This window comes from Bos taurus, chromosome 24 (genome assembly GCF_002263795.3).
Source record: "Bos taurus isolate L1 Dominette 01449 registration number 42190680 breed Hereford chromosome 24, ARS-UCD2.0, whole genome shotgun sequence".
Lineage (NCBI taxonomy): Eukaryota > Metazoa > Chordata > Mammalia > Artiodactyla > Bovidae > Bos > Bos taurus.
The window spans coordinates 39382781-39398585 of record NC_037351.1 but is presented as its reverse complement, the minus strand read 5'-3'; the positions used below and the strand labels follow the sequence as shown (position 1 = coordinate 39398585).

General features: G+C 44.7%; 1 protein-coding gene across 1 annotated transcript in view; it reads left to right on the top strand.

Annotated features, from left to right (window-relative positions):
* Positions 1-11137, top strand: part of L3MBTL4 (L3MBTL histone methyl-lysine binding protein 4) — a 155469-nt gene extending 144332 nt beyond the window's left edge. The window contains 1 exon segment of the mRNA XM_059881118.1: positions 10185-11137. Coding sequence (XP_059737101.1) covers positions 10185-10441 — 257 coding nt within the window. The 3' untranslated portion in view covers positions 10442-11137.
* The last annotated feature ends 4668 nt before the right edge of the window (positions 11138-15805 follow it).

The following is a 15805-nucleotide window of genomic DNA, read 5'->3' as shown; positions in this document are numbered from 1 at the left end:
AATTTTTCAGGCAAGAAGACTGGAGTGGGTTGCCACTTCCTACTTCAGGGGATCTTCCTGACCTTGGGATCAAGCCTGCCTCTCTTGCATCTCATAGTTCTGGTCAAAAGCTGTATCAGTAATGTGTGTGTGTGTGTGTGTGTGTGTGTGTGTACGTGCCCATGTGTGTGCGCTCAGTCGCTTCCAACTCTTTGTGACCCCGTGGACTGTTGCCCACCAGGCTCCTCTGCCCATGGCATTTTCTAGGCAAGAACACTGGAGTGGGTTGCCATTTTCTTCTCCCGGGGATCTTCCTAACCCAGGGATCAAACCCGTGTCTCCTACATTGGCAGGCGGATTCTTTACCGATGAGCCACTGGGGAAGCCCCATGTACCAATCATAGCCACGACTTGTTGGCATTCTGAAAATGAAGCGGAAGTGGATGGCAGAAATTTCATATTTTCTCTTAGGATTAAAGTGTTCAGATAATTTAGATAATCAACAACATAAAGAATACCCTTTCAGGACTCACCTCTTCTCCATGTGTTACATTTTATTTCCTTGGTAGAAGATCTGTGTCCTTTAGGTTGTTGGTGATCTAAAATAACTGGGCACTTTAATCCTAAGAAATGATATGAAATTTCTGCCACCCACTTCCACATCACTTTCAGAATGCCAACGAGTTGATTGCATTTAGTTTGGGGTCCCTGAGAAAAGGTTAAATATTAATTAACTTGCATAGCTTTAGGCAACATTGCCAGAATCCTGCAGCCCTCTCTTTTTAGCATTGCTAATCAGAATCTTTGCTGTTATTTTCTAAACCTTAACTCTTTTAGAGTCTGGGCATACCACTGGTTTGCATGCATGCTCAGTCGCTTCAGTCCTATCTAACTCTTTTCGAGTCCGTGGACTGTAGCCCACCAGGCTCCTCTGTCCATGGGATTATCCAGGCAAGAATACTGGAGTGGGTTGCTATTTTCTTCTCCAGGGGAATCTTTCCGACCCAGGGATCAAACCCAAGTGAGTCTCTTGTGTCTCCTGTATTGCAGGCGGATTGTTTACCACTTCACCACCTGAGATTAGCCAGTTACCTAAGAATCAGTGTTCCTGATTAGAAGTGGTTTGTTTACAGGACATAAAGCTCCAGTTTGCCCTCAGAATTCAGGGTGGGGAGGAAATGGTAGGGCTTTTTCCTGTTTCAGTGGTTTCTATGAATCACATTGCATGCTCACAACACATGAAACATCTCTTCTAACTTTTAGATGTAACAGATGCCACTGGATACTATGGTAAATGTGTGTGTGAGTGTGTGTGTGTGTGTATGTGTGTGTACACTCAGTTATGTTTGACTCTTTGCAACCCCATGGACTGTAACCCACAGGCTCCCCTGTCCCTGTGTTTCCCCAGGCTAGAATACTGGAGTGGGTTGCCATTTCCTTCTCTAGGGGATCTTACTGACCTGGGGATCAAACCTCTGTCTCCTTCTCCTGCAGGCAGAGTCTTTACCACTAGCGCCACCTGGGAAGCTCCATAGTCAATGGTAATCGCCATGCTAGAATTTACCACTGTTGTGTATCAGGACTTTGGTTTGGATGATCATGGAAAGAGGACCTGGATGTGATTCTTCAGAGACTCTCGTGGTTCTGTGTGGTCTGTGCTGTGGTCCTCACTCTTTCCTACATCAGAATCTCCTATGTAACCTTTTACTAAATACATGGATTCAGGCCCCACCCAAGCTATTATAACTTAGATATTCCGGAAATGGAGCCAGGTCCCTCCGATTTAGGGGACCTGAGGGACTGAACAGGTCGCAGTAAGGATCTCTGGTGGCCTGTGGATGGGAAGGTGGGAGAGAAAGGAATGGGGCAGGGGTGGGGCAGGAGGACTATCCTACAGAGAGTAAACGTGCAGAGACCATGAGGGGCTGCATGGGCAAAACGTTCTCACGTCCTCACCATGGATCAAAGGAGAAAAGCTGTTCATCCCATTGATTTCTGGCAAAACTGACATCAAAATCAAACGCTTGTGTATGTTTTCAAGATGTATTTTTCTATGGCAGGGGCTTGACACCCACAATTCTTCTTTATGACCCTTGTGACAGCTTGCCTTGTCCTGGGAGGCTTTTTTTCTCCTCCCTGATCTTTATTTCATTGACAGGCAAATAAATATAACTTTAAATTTCCCAGAGCACTCGCTATGGCCCTGCTAGACAGTTCTTCGGGGTAGCCGTTCCTCAACCCTTCATCCTAATTCTTCGACCATCTTTACATCATGTTTCTGCTTCCCTATGATCTGTGTCCAGTTTACAGAGCACACATCTGAACTAGCCCCAGAAGTGTCCAGGCAGCACTTGAGGGTAGTGACCACAAATCCTGTTTTTAAGGAAAACTGGGTTTTAATGTGCTTCAGGCCAAAGGACAAAAGAAAAGGTTTCTGTCCAGCAGCAAAGCCGACTGTTGATGAGAATCGCAAAGGTAGTCAGGCCATTGTTGAAACCGGAGGTGATGGTTTTTCCTTGACTTAAAAAAAATCCCTTGAACAATTCTCCATCCCCCAGTCATTCCGTCCGTTCTTTGTACCTCGTGTTTGTGTTATCATAGGAATTGTGAACATGGAGCATTGTTCAGACCCTGTCCTGTGTGTGCAAGAGGTCACTTGCATTTCTCGAAGCCACTGCATTTATGTCGCGCCTGTCTGTCAATGGTTGGGAGCACTTGCTCTTTGGAGATGGCTGGGGGGAGCTCCCAAGGATCTGGTAACTTGCTACTTTCAGGAGGGGAAATAAATGGGGAGTGGGTGGGTTGAATAGTGCTGAGGACTTGATGCTTTTGAATTGTGGTGCTGGAGAAGACTCTTGAGAGTCCCCCGGACAGCAGAGAGATCAAACCAGTCAATCCTAAAGGAAATCAACACTGAATATTCATTGGAAAGACTGATGCTGAAGGTAAAGCTCCAAAACTTTGGCCACCTGATGTGAAGAGCCTACTTATTAGAAGATACCATGATGCTGGGAAAGACTGAAGGCAGGAGAAGGGAACGACAGAGGATGAGATGGTTGGATGGCATCACGGACTCAATGGTTGTGAGTTTGAGCAAACTCCCGGAGATAGTGACAGACAGGGAAGCCTGATGTGCTGCAGTTCATAGGGTCGAAAAGAGCTGGAGATGACTGAGCAACTGAACAACAACAAGGAAATGAAGAGGCCTTGGTGACCTGGGAACATGGGACTGGATTCAACAACCGTTCAGATGTGGATTAGTCAAAACACAACCAAATCTATGTCTCCGCACACTGGCTTGTCACTTGGTCCTCTTGGAATGTTCACTCCAAGTCTGCTTGTCAGGTACCTGCCAGCAGAACCTTGGCCTCACCAGCAAATTCTGCCATTATTTTGAAATGACAGGAGAATCTGCTTCTACCTCTTGGTCTATTGTAAAATGTTTACATCTTTCTCGATATGCTGTCAGGGCTGACAGACTAAATGAGGACTTGTCACATGCCACTTTAGCTTGTCTCTGTGTATTTTCAGCCCCCATTAAAAACACAGATAGTAGTAATTAAGTCTTCTTTAGAAATCATCCCTTAGTGGTGATGTGCTTTTCAGTTCCTTCAATGAGATGCTGTACCTTGATAAATCACTCCGTTGGCAGCAGCAGCAGCAACAGAACCTGAATAATTGTAAACCCTTCCTTTGCTAATACTTAGCAAAGTCATTATCCAGTGCAGTTTCCTCACACCAGAACAAGGAGGCCTACATGAGTAAATTTTCAGAAACCCTCCTTCATCCTTTTCTTTTGGGAGGAGTCGCTGGTCACTCAAGAAATGAGTCATAAGTGATGGCACCTCAGAGAAATGGCCTTATTGCGTAGGGCCTCCCCTCCTGATATTCATCAAGTTTGGACCAATCCTGAGGCCCTGTTGAGTCTAAATCCCAAAAGAAGATGCTAAAAGTCCCTTTGTCATGATAAAGTTTCCATTTATTTCCATTTTGCTTTAAAAAAAATTATAATTAAGTGTTTACCAAACATAGTAGAAAAGCTTTTGTATACATGTGTGTGTATGTTAGTCACTCAGTCGTGTCTGACTCTTTGAGACCCTGTGGACTGTAGCCCACCAGGCTCCTCTGTCCATTGGATTCTCCAGGCCAGAATACTGGAATGGGCTGCCATGCCATCCTCCAGGGGATCTTCCCAACCTAGGGATCAAACTCAGGTCTCCTGTATCGCAGGCAGATGCTTTACCATACATATATATATATATATATATATATATATATATGTAAATAGTATGTTTGTGTGTTAGTCACTCAGTCATGTCTGACTCTTTGCAACCCCATAGACTATAGCCTGCCAGGCTCCTCTGTCCATGGGATTCTCCAGGCAAGAATATGGGGTGGGTTGCCATCCCTTTCTCCAGAGGATCTTCTGAACCCAGGGATTGAACCCTGGTCTCCTGTATTGCAGGCAGATTCTTTACTGTTTGAGCTACAGGGAAGTCCTTTACTATAATATAAATATTTTAGAAAACTTATGAATTTTAAAGCTGAGTGCTGAACAATTGATGCTTTTGAACTGTGGTGTTGGAGAAACCTTTTGAGAGTCCCCTGGACTCCAAGGAGATCCAACCAGTCCATCCTAAAGGAGATCAGTCCTGAGTGTTCATTGGAAGGACTGATGTTGAAGCTGAAACTCCAATACTTTGGCCACCTGATGTGAAGAACAGACTCTTTGTAAAAGACCCTGGTGCTGGAAAAGATTGAAGGCAGGAGGAGAAGGGGACAACAGAGGATGAGATGGTTGGATGGCATCCCCGACTCAATGGACATGAGTTTGGGTAAATTCTGGGAGTTCGTGATGGACAGGGAGGCCTGGCGTGCTGCAGTCCATGGGGTTGAAAAGAATTGGACATGACTGAGTGACTGAACTGAACTGAAAAAATTTATGACATTTTGATTCCACTTGTTTGACTTAGTATGAATAGAATCCTAGATCTCTAATCAAAAATTTTATATAGTTCCATGTATTTTGGCATCTAGTATTACTGCTAAAAGTCTAGAAAGTTTATTATCTTAGTGATTAAAAAAAGTTGAATAAGCCTTGAAACTTCTAATCTGATTCTTAGAATATAAAGAAATATTATATTGTTAAAAAAAAAAAACAGGAAATGTGATCCAGTATTATTAACTAAAGTACAGATTTTGTTCAAATCTCAAAAAAAAAGCTTAGAATTATTCAGGGAAAAAATATTATATTATGTAAATAAAAGGAGACAGATGGGTTAAAGGGAGAGAAGACTATTTCCATTTTAGCTCAGCTTTGGAAATCTAGGCCAACACTGATAAAAATTGAAGAAACACAGATTGAAACCAGATCTGTCTCACCAGAGAAACCAGTGCTGCATGAAGGCTCCCGCCCGGGCGGCTCTGGCTGGAGAAAACCACCCACCCTGGCTTCAGAGATCTTGCTCTCCTACTGGACTTCTCCAGATTTGATTTTTTTTTTCAATGATCCAAGTCATCACCGATCAGAATGAATCATAAGTGATTTTTTACATGACATTTGGAGGATGTTTCAAAGGCAGAAAGCAAGAGCCGCTGGACTCTTCCCCCTCAGCCTGTATTTCTTGTTCTGATTAGCAGCATTTTAAAACCCAAACTCTCACTTGCTGACATTTTCATTAGCGCTTATTCCATGTTCTGGCTTTTAAATTTTAATGCCTGTCTTATAAAGAAGGAGAGAGTGGAGGCTTCCTAATCAGAAATGTATTCCTTTCAATTTACCATCGCAAGGAGTCGGACACAACTGAGTGACTGAACTGAACTGAAAGGAAAAAAAAGGAAAGAATCCCTTGTTGAATAGTCACGACCAGGATGTAAAGAGTCGTGGGGAAACATGATAAGGTGGAGACAAACACTGACTCTGTGTATCTGAGGTGCCACTAAGTCAGACGTGCGATCCTTCTGTACACTTTCCTCCCTTGAATATGTGATAGTTGTAACTCCACTGTCTTCCAGGTTTTTTTGTGTGATAAAATACACATAACACAAAAGTTACCATGTTGCCCATTTTTAAGTACCCAGTTCGGTGGCATTAAATGAATTGACATTGTATGCAATCCTCACCACTTTCCACCTCCAAACTGGAATCCTGTCCTCCTTGACTAGTAACTCCCACCTCACCACCCCCAAGCCCCAGGTCATCACTGCTCTACTCTCTGTCTCTGTGTATTTGACTGTTCTAGGTATTTCATATAAATAGAGTCATACAATATTTATCCTTTTGTGTCTGGCTTATTTCACTTAGCATAATGTCTTCAAGGTTTATCCATGTTGCAGTATGTATCAGGATTTCATTCCTTTCTAAGGCTAAATAAATTCCCACTGTATGTATCTACCATGTTTTGTTTATTCCCTTGCCATCAATGGGCACTGAAGTTCATGTCATTTTTGGACAGAGATCATTTCCCTGCTTCTTTTCTAATTGAGACGCCTTCCTGTGGGTTAGGAAATGTTCCCTCCTCTTCAGTTTTTGGGAAAAGTCTGAGAAGAATTTGGGCTTCACTGATGGCTCAGATGGAAGAGAATCTGCCTGCCAGTGCAAGAACCACAGGAGACCTGGGTTCAATCCCTGGGTTGGGAAGATCCCCTGGAGAAGGGAATGGCTACCCACTCCAGTATTCCGGCCTGGAGAATCCCATGGACAGAGGAGCCTGGCTGGCTAGAGTCCATGGGATTGCAAAGAGTCGGACACGACTGAGCAACTAACACTTTCACTTTTGAGAAGAATTTATGTAAGTTCTTTCAGTGTTTGGTAGAATTCACCCATGGAGCCATCTGGTCCAAGGATTTTTTTGTCAAGGAGTTTTTGGTTCCTGGTTCAATGTTCTTACTAATTATAGATCTATTCAGATTCTCCATTTCTTCATGATTCACTCTTGGTAGGTTTTGTGTTTCTAAGAATGTGTTCACTGCATCTGTGTTAATTTGTGGGCATATAAGGGCATATAGCTGTTCATAGTGGTCTCTCATAATCTATTTTATTTCTGTAGAGTGGGTAGTAATTCACCCACTTTCATTTCTGATTTCAATAGGTTGCGTCTTCTCTTTCTCAGTTAATCTTTTTGATTTTGTTAATTTTTCAAGAAAAAAAAAAAAACTCTTGCTTTCATTGTCTTTATTGTTTTCTTTATTCTGTCAGTCTCCACTCTACTGTTTATTATTTCCTTCCTTCTGCTAGCTCTTAGTTTTTCTTCTTTTTCTAGATCCTTAAATTTTGAAGGCAGATTGTTGATTTGAGTTCTTTTTTCTTTTCTTGATGCAGCATTTACAGCCATAAATTTTCCTCATAGCACTGCTTTCTCAGAATCCCCTAAGTTTTGGTATGTTGTGTTTTCATTTAAATTTGTATCTTTAAGGGACAAATACTTGTATTTTCTAATTTTCTTTCTGATTTCCTCTTTGAGTCATTGATAAAGAGTTTGTCATTTAATTTCTACAAATTTGTGAATTTCCCAGATTTCCTGCTGTTACTGATTTCCAGTTTTATCCTGTCCTAGTCAACAAAGATTCTTTGTATGATACATATGTTTTAAACTGTATTAAGACTTGATTTGTGGCCTAACATAAGGTTTGTCTTAGAAAATGTCCCGTGTGAACTTGAGAAGAATGTGTATTCTGTGGTTGGGTATACTATTCCATATGGTTTCTGTTAGATCTGGTTAGGTTATGGTTCTAGTCCTCTATTCCTGTACTTACCTTCATGTCTGGTTGTTCTATCTATCGGATTATGTGTTCAGTTTTTGTTACTTTTACCAGCAGAGCTCTGAGTTCGTTGCTGGGGCCCTGGTAGTTCTCCTTATTCTTTCTTTCCTGCAGTAGATAGTGTTCTGGGAGAGAGGGTGGGATAAACAACTTTCTTACTTGTTGCATTGCACGAAGATCAAACCAGTGAATCCTAAAGGAAATTAACCCTGAATATTCAGTGGAAGGAAGGACTGATACTGAAGCTGAAGCTCCAATACTTTGATCACCTTATTTGTACAGTTGACTCATTGGAAAAGACCCTGATGCTGGCAAAAATTGAGGGCAGGAGGAGAAGGGGACGACAAAGGATGAGATGGTTGGATGGCATCACCAACACAATGGACATCAGCCTGAGCAAACTCCAGGAGATGGTGAAGGACAGGGAGGCCTGGTGTGCTGCAGCCCATGGGGTAACAGAGAGTTGGACACGACTTAGCAACTAAACCACAATCCTTAAATACCTGGCTCCCAAAAGGCGAAGGGGAGAATGAAGGGAAAAAAATTTCAAGGCACTCTGAAATACCCTAAAAGCCACATCAGCCAGCAGGGGTTTCAGCAACAGCATCTGGCTCCTCCATGCCTACCGCTCCACAGTCAGCCACCAGAACACAGAGCCCTAGCATTTGGAGCACAAGTTCCTGGTTGTCCACCCTGTACATCCTGCAAGTCACACGCAAACTGCTCCAGGAACATGGGTACAGCTTCTGGCCAGGGGGCTGAGGGCAGTGCACGGGTAGCCACCACTGCACTGAGAGCCAGAGTTGACCAAAAGTAACCATGACTTATCTCCCAAGCCTCCCCTGGAAGCTGCACGCCTTCAAATAGACTCCAGGTTCCAAAATAGTTGCATCAGACAGCTTCTGCCAGTGTCGTTGCTGTCTAGAGAGGAAGCAGATTCCTGGCACTTCCTACTCACCATCCTCTCTGCCGTTCCCAGGCTCTGCTGCTGAAGGTCTGGGCAGAGAGTGGAGGCTTTCCTGACTGCCCACACGGGTGTTTAGATGACGGTAACTTTACCAAGATACACCCCAATTCTGGATTCTCATTCACCTGATGGCCCTTTCAGTTATAGATTCAAGTATCTTTGAGCTTATAGATACAAAATGCTCAGGAGAATGGGTAGCTTTATTGTATGTGTGTTACGTGTGTTAGTTGCTCAGTCGTGTCTGACTCTTTGTGACTCCATAAACTGTAGCCCAGACTCCACTGTCCGTGGGGATTCTCCAGGCAAGAATACTGGCGTGGGTTGCCATGCCCTTTCCAGGGGATCTTCCCAACCCAGGGATCCGCCCCAAGTCTCCCACATTGCAGACAGATTTTTTTAAATAATCTGAGCCACCAGGGAAGGTTTTACTGTGTGTGTGTGTGTGTGTGTATGTGTGTGTGTGTATACATGTGTGTGTGTGTGTGTGTGTGTGTGTATATATATATATATAGCGAGAGAGAGTTTGTTTGTTTCATTGTTTTGCTTTTTTCTCAGAGACATTAGCTATGCATTTGCTGGATCTCCTTCTTTAATCTTTTCTTAAAAATTCTTTTTTTTTTAACTTCAACTGTATTTTGCTAGGATTTTTCATTTTTATCTTTTGCGTCCCTTGCTCAGTGTTCAGCAAGGTCTGTTCTCCCTTTCTGCTTCCTCCAGTTTCATCTTCATTCCTGTTAAGGTTTTATTTTTCTTTCTACTTATTTTATGTGTGTGTGTGTGTGTGTGTGTGTGTGTTCTGGCTCTCTTTGTTAACTTGTTATCTCTTCCTCAAATGATTGCTTTTCTACTTTGTATAGAAATGGCCAAATTCTGAGTTTCTATTGTTTTTATTTTCATAAAAGAGGGAGACCATCATGTAAATAACTTTTCAGAATCAGCTCATCTGAAAAATGTTGAAGTTTTTAGAGGACGAGTTTCGGATTTGGCCTCCAGCGTTCATGCCTCATGACGGGAAGGCTAGAGGCAGGTGGAACACACTGTGGTGGAAGTTGGGATTTAATCAAATTCAGGGAGCCCACCGCTGCTTTATTTTAAAGCTCTTGATTGCATCTCTGCCTTGCACATCCCGGCGTGGTGTGGCTGCCCCTGCAGAAAGCACAGATGGTGACTGTCAGACCCATGCATCAAACCCATGGCCCTCCTGGAGGCAGCTGTGTCCTCCGGCTGGCATCCTGAATGTAGCTATTTTCCAACCATTTTAAAAATTAGCCTTAAATATACTTTTGAAAAAAAAAAAAAACAAACCACATTTCTGGATGCACCTTCTTCTGCTCCTAACAAAGTCTCAGTAAATCAGAATGATGAAAGGGAGCCTCATCTCCATTTGAGGGGGAAAAAATTGACTTGTGGGCCATTTATAAAAGCAGATAAAGATGTGACATCTTCATGGATGACGTGATCATGATTATTTTTACAGGGAAGAGAAAATGGAGTGATTCACAGCAATTCCAGAGAGCTGAATGCTGGCCAGTGGACACAAGTATAAGGAGACAGTTTTACTCCAGCCTAAGGAAAGTCTTCCCTGGTGGCTCAAACGGTAAAGAATCTACCTGCAGTGCAGAAGACCTGGGTTTGAACCCTGAGTTGGGAAGATCCTCGCTACCCACTCCAGTATTCTTGTCTGGAGAATCCCACGGACAGCAGAGCCTGGCAGTCAACAGTCCAAGGGGTTGAAAACAGTCGGACACAACGGAGCAACTTTCACTTACAGATATTTAGAAAAAAACTGTTAACTTAAAACAATGAGTAACATGGACATAACAAGCGCCATGTAGATAGCATCACTGACTCAATGGACATGAATCTGAGCCAACTCCAGGAGACAGTGAAGACAGGGAGACCTGGTATGCTGCAGTCCATGGGGTCGCAGTCAGACACGACGGAACGTCTGAACAGCAGCAGCTGTCTCTTAAAGATGGATAAAGGACATATGTTCTAAGGTGTCTGAGGGACACCAGAGATCTTTTCTGAGGGCCTCTTCTCCCCTAAGCAGCAAACAAGGTGGACACGGGTGCCGCCTACACACGTCTCAGATCTCGGGCTGGAGGAGGAGTCAGGCAGGTGCCCAGCGTGGCCTGGAGAGGACTTCGGGCACGGGGACTCAGGGCCGGGGCTCCCGTGGCATCTGGAACCCGGGGCCCTGGGCTGTACGATTCCCACCCTGGTCCCCAGTGCTGCAGGCACTCAGGCTCCGCTGATTTCATCTGGAGCAGTGGTTCATTACAGCCCCCGACTCACACATTTGCTCATTCACTTAACTTTACTAACAGGTAAGAACCTAGAGCTTCTGAGTACAAAAGCATATATATTTCTAAATTGCCCAATAAAAGCTTTATTCAGTTGGAAGTGTATGTTCAGTTTTTTCATTTGTTGCAAATTCCACTCGTGCTCTCTGAATAAAACTGTTGGAGGAGAAAACAGTATCTATTCAAGTTGTGTCCTTGAAGGAAATAATAGCTGTCCTCACAACTCCCCTTTTTAATTACTTTTACTACCCAGGTTGAAATAAGCACAGGAGCTGTATAATGATGGCGATGATTATAATGCATAATTCTGTGAAGTTTTTGTTTGAAGGATCTCTCAGTGAAACCGTCTGGTGAGCAACACATGACTGAGTTCATTTCTGTTTTCTTAGGCTTAGGTGTCATCAGGATGCAGAATGTATAATTACCCTCTAGGTTGAACTGATGTCTATCTCAGATGAGATGACATTTTGTCAGGAGGCAATGTGAGGTCCAGATAGGTTAGGTAACGTGCCTAAGGTCACACAGCTTGACTCCGGCATAGCTGGGATTGGAACCCAGATCTCTCTGACTCTAAAATCCATGCCCACTCTTTCCACGGTAGTACGCTTCAGGCAAAATAAAGTAATTGCTGTAGACAAGCACTGCTGTGGTAAAACAGGAAGGGGTTCTTTATTACAGCAAGGAAGGCAGGGTGATCCATGGATCATGTTACAGGGCCTCCATTGCAGGGAAATGAGTGGGGCGGATACATGGTGGATCAGCTCCTTCTCCCTCTAAAATGCTGCATTTCCGTGCGAGGTCTCTGTCCTATTCCAGGAAAGGTCCGTGGCTTGTATTGTTCATGGCTTCTACCTTAGTTCCTTTTTATTTAATTGCGGTTGTTCAGTTGCTCAGTCGTGTCCAGCACTATAATTCTAAAGCATCAGTTCTTCTGCGCAAAGCCTTTCTTATGGTCCAGCTCTCACATCCGTACCCTACACGTTGATTAATTCACTGCACCATTATTTACTGAGCTCCTAAGAGGTGCCAGGCACAGTGGAAAAACACAGGGTTCCGCCTTCAGAGAGAATCAGGCTTCTTGTTTGGAAAGTTCCTGGGGTTATAACCAGCCTACGTGACTTTTAAGTCTTTGCTTCTCAAAGTCTGATCCTGAGAACCATCACGGGAGCATCACCAGAGAGCTTGTAGCAATGACAGAACCTCAGTTCCCCACCACCCATTCTATCAATACATGAGCAAAACCCCCGGAAGACCCAGCACAGCAGAGCCTGAGAAGCTCTGCCCTGAGACTCAGGGTCAAGTCAGGGTAGGGGATTGTATGTTTAGTTTACAGTGGCTGTATACCTGTGGGTTTAAGTTGTCCTTCACATAGCAAACTCTTTCTGAGGGATTGTTAACGTAAGTGACACTCCTTGGTACTGGAGAGCACCACTAAATTACAAGTAAGCAAATAGAGATTTACCTCTCCTGTTCAAAAAATGACAACTTTCCAGACACTGCTCATGTTTCCTTCTGCAAATATTTATCCAGTTACCCTTGCATTCAGGGGATTTGTGCTTGCTCAGACGTTGTGAATTGGTATTTGCAGGCTTGGCCAAGCACCTGCTTGTGTGGCCGGCACAGGGTTTTCATAAATGTTTAATCCTTTGTGAGCATTTAAAAACCGAGAGATTTTCATGTAAAAATGCAGACTTCTGGCTTCTCTGGAAAATCAGGCAGCCCCACCTTCCTGATGGCACAACAGGCTAGCTCTGGGGGCCCCCTCCTACAAGTAGGGGCCGTGCTCACCCGTTTACCCACCCCCACCCACTCCACCAGCCCCCTGGACTGGAGGCCCCAGAGCTGACCCTGCCTCCTGGAATGGCCACCTTTTAGTCACCTTCAGGGTCTCCGTTCAGAAGCAGCCCCCACAGGAGGAGAGAAGAGGGCAGGACTGTTGGTGAGGATGGATATACGGCTCCAGGCTTGCGATCCTCAGCCCTGGTGCAGGAGTTCATAAAGGCATCAGTGCCCACTCCCATCGACACCCCAGAAAGTCTGACTTAACTGGTTTGGGCATCACCAGATTTAAAAATCTCCACAGGTGATTCTAATATGGCTTGAGAACTACCAACTGAGCCCATATATCAATACATTACTTGCAAAAAAACCTGAAATATGCCAAAGTGAGGAATAAAATATGCATACATACGTGTGTATGTGGATACAAGGGCTTCCCAGGTGGCTCAAGTGGTAAAGAATCTGCAAGCAATGTAGGAAGTGCAGGTTCCATCCCTGGGTCAGGAAGATCCCTTGGAGAAGGAAATAGCAATCTACTCCAGTATTCTTGCCTGAAGAATCCCATGGACAGAGGAGCCTGACAGGCTACAATCTGTGGGGTTGCAAAGAGTCAGACACGACTGAGCACACACACACACATATAAATTGACAGAATTACCTTGAAGCCTCATTTCTCTGAAGATTCAATGAAGCCTGCTGATCCAAGATGTTTTGTCTAATGACCGACCACTTACTTTCCTATAGAAAGAGAGTCGGCCAAGCAGATGAGTAGTGTGAGCAAGATGGCTTTAAACTGCGTTATAGAAACTAGACTTTTTTTTTAGGATTTAAATTCAAATGCTGCCTTGAGCTAAATATAATTTACATTCTCGATTACAAAAACAAGAATTTGCAGGATACCAGCCAGCACTGTGAGTAGATCATCCAGGGCCCCTCTGACAATTGCTTTTACCGTAGAATTGCTTTACTGCCTTGTCTATTATCACATAGCCCAAAATTCTATTAGTACTTTAATTGTTTTAGAACAATGTTTATTACTGTTGGAATTCAGCTGTTCATGCCACAGAAGTGTCTATCCGAGGGACATCATTAGAGGATGACCTCCTGTAACACCGCAGCTTTAGTGGGACCTGTCCCCTCACCCCAACCCTGATCCCGCTCAGGTCCTCAGATTTGCAGATTTGGCTGCAGCACTCTGGCAAGTGAAGTGCCTGCCGTTTCGGGCAGAGCCTCTTGATGAGGGAGTCTGACAATCACCAGAGTAATTCATACGATGGCTTTATGCAAGAAATTTCATTATTTCTAATAGCTGATTGTGGTTTAATATTTTAATGTAATTATGCTTAATTATATATTGTAATAATGCATTGATCAGGCTTTGGATCTGGGTCTAAGTAAAATACAGCTTGTGGAAAATTTTCCTCCAGTTTTTTTTGTTTTTTTTTTTCTAAAAAGGAATTAAGTCCTGAAGTGAAACTGGATGCAAATCCGACAAGCAATCTCTTGCCAGAGAAAATATTGGCATAATATATTTGAATGGCCTAGTTTATCAGCTCCCTTGGCTAAATCCCCAAAGCATATATTGTTTGAGAATTATTTCGGAGCTTCTGTTGCTCACCCTTGCACTAACCTACTTTGGGTCATTTCTGTTTTGTTTTATGAGCTTTTACCAACTGGCCGTCTGCGTGTGGGAGACACATGTCATGTACTGTGATGGTCATTAAAATGGGGGAGAAGAGCTTGGAACTAATGGCAAGATAAGACTGGGGTCTCACTGGTCTGTGCTGCCCACTGTGGCCAGACACGCCAGCTGGACGCAGACAGCAAGAGCTGACATACAGCCCCTCAATGTAGGGGCCGCGCAGACCCTTCTCCACCCCACATCCCCACCAAGGCATCTCCCTTGTGAGGGCCCCCAAGGTGTGGGACCTGGGGCCTGACAGACAGCCAGACGTGGGCCTCAGCAAAGTCCCCAGAAACAGAGGGGCCAGCCCGCCCACTCACGAAAGGAGAGGAAGGGAAGGGAAGGGGAGAGGAAGGTAGAAAAGAGACCCCAAAAGGGAGCAGTGCCTCACATTCACACAGTCCTGCCCCATCAAAGGAACCCTGTTCCCATGAGAATCCTGCCTTGTTGCTGACTCACGCCATCTTCCAATGGAGAAACCTGCGGCTCCAGAAGTGGGACACGCGGCGCACACAGGCGTGCACGGGGCGGCCTGTTGCCGAGTCCGGGGCTCTGTCCCCACGTCACAGCAGCCTGGCCGCGCCTGCAGGCAGCTCCTCACAGGGGACAGTGCTCCCTGGCTCAGAACTGTTCATTCTGTGCTTAGCAGAGTTTAACAGTGCCTGTTTTGAAATCTTTCCTCAAGAGCACATTGTAAAGTTTAGAAAAAGGAAACAACAGAAAAAAAAACCTTGCCGCCACCAGAGGAGAGAAGGGAGAGAAAACCTCCCAGCAGAGGCTCCCAGAGAAGGTTTATTAAAGGTCACCTCGTTCGTGACGGATGAGATGGTTGCATGGCATCACTGACTCAGTGGACATGAACCTGAGCAAACTTCGGGAGATAGTGAAGGACAGGGAAGCCTGGCGTGCTGCAGCCCATGAAGTTTCAAAGAGCTGGACACGACTTAGTGACTGAACCACCAACCTCAACCTCTACGACGCTGCGGAGAACACAACACGTAAACCTCGTGGAGATGAGAAACAGCACGAGGTCTGTGGGAAGAGGGGTGACGGGGGGCGGGAGTCCGGGACTGGCTTTGATCCCACCTCTGCGCTTCGCTGGTCCTGGGACTGGGGACTGCAGCCAGGTCACTAGGTACCCACACATCTGGAACCCCAGCCTCCCCTGGGGTGGGGATCGACCACATATCCTGTTAGCTGCGCTTCTGGCGGGGCGGGGCGGGGGGTATCCTGCAGGTGAAAGGTGTTCTTGTTTCTGTGCCTTTACTGATCCAACTTCCGAACACATATGCGCTCAATCACATTCAAGTCTTTGCAACCCCACAAACT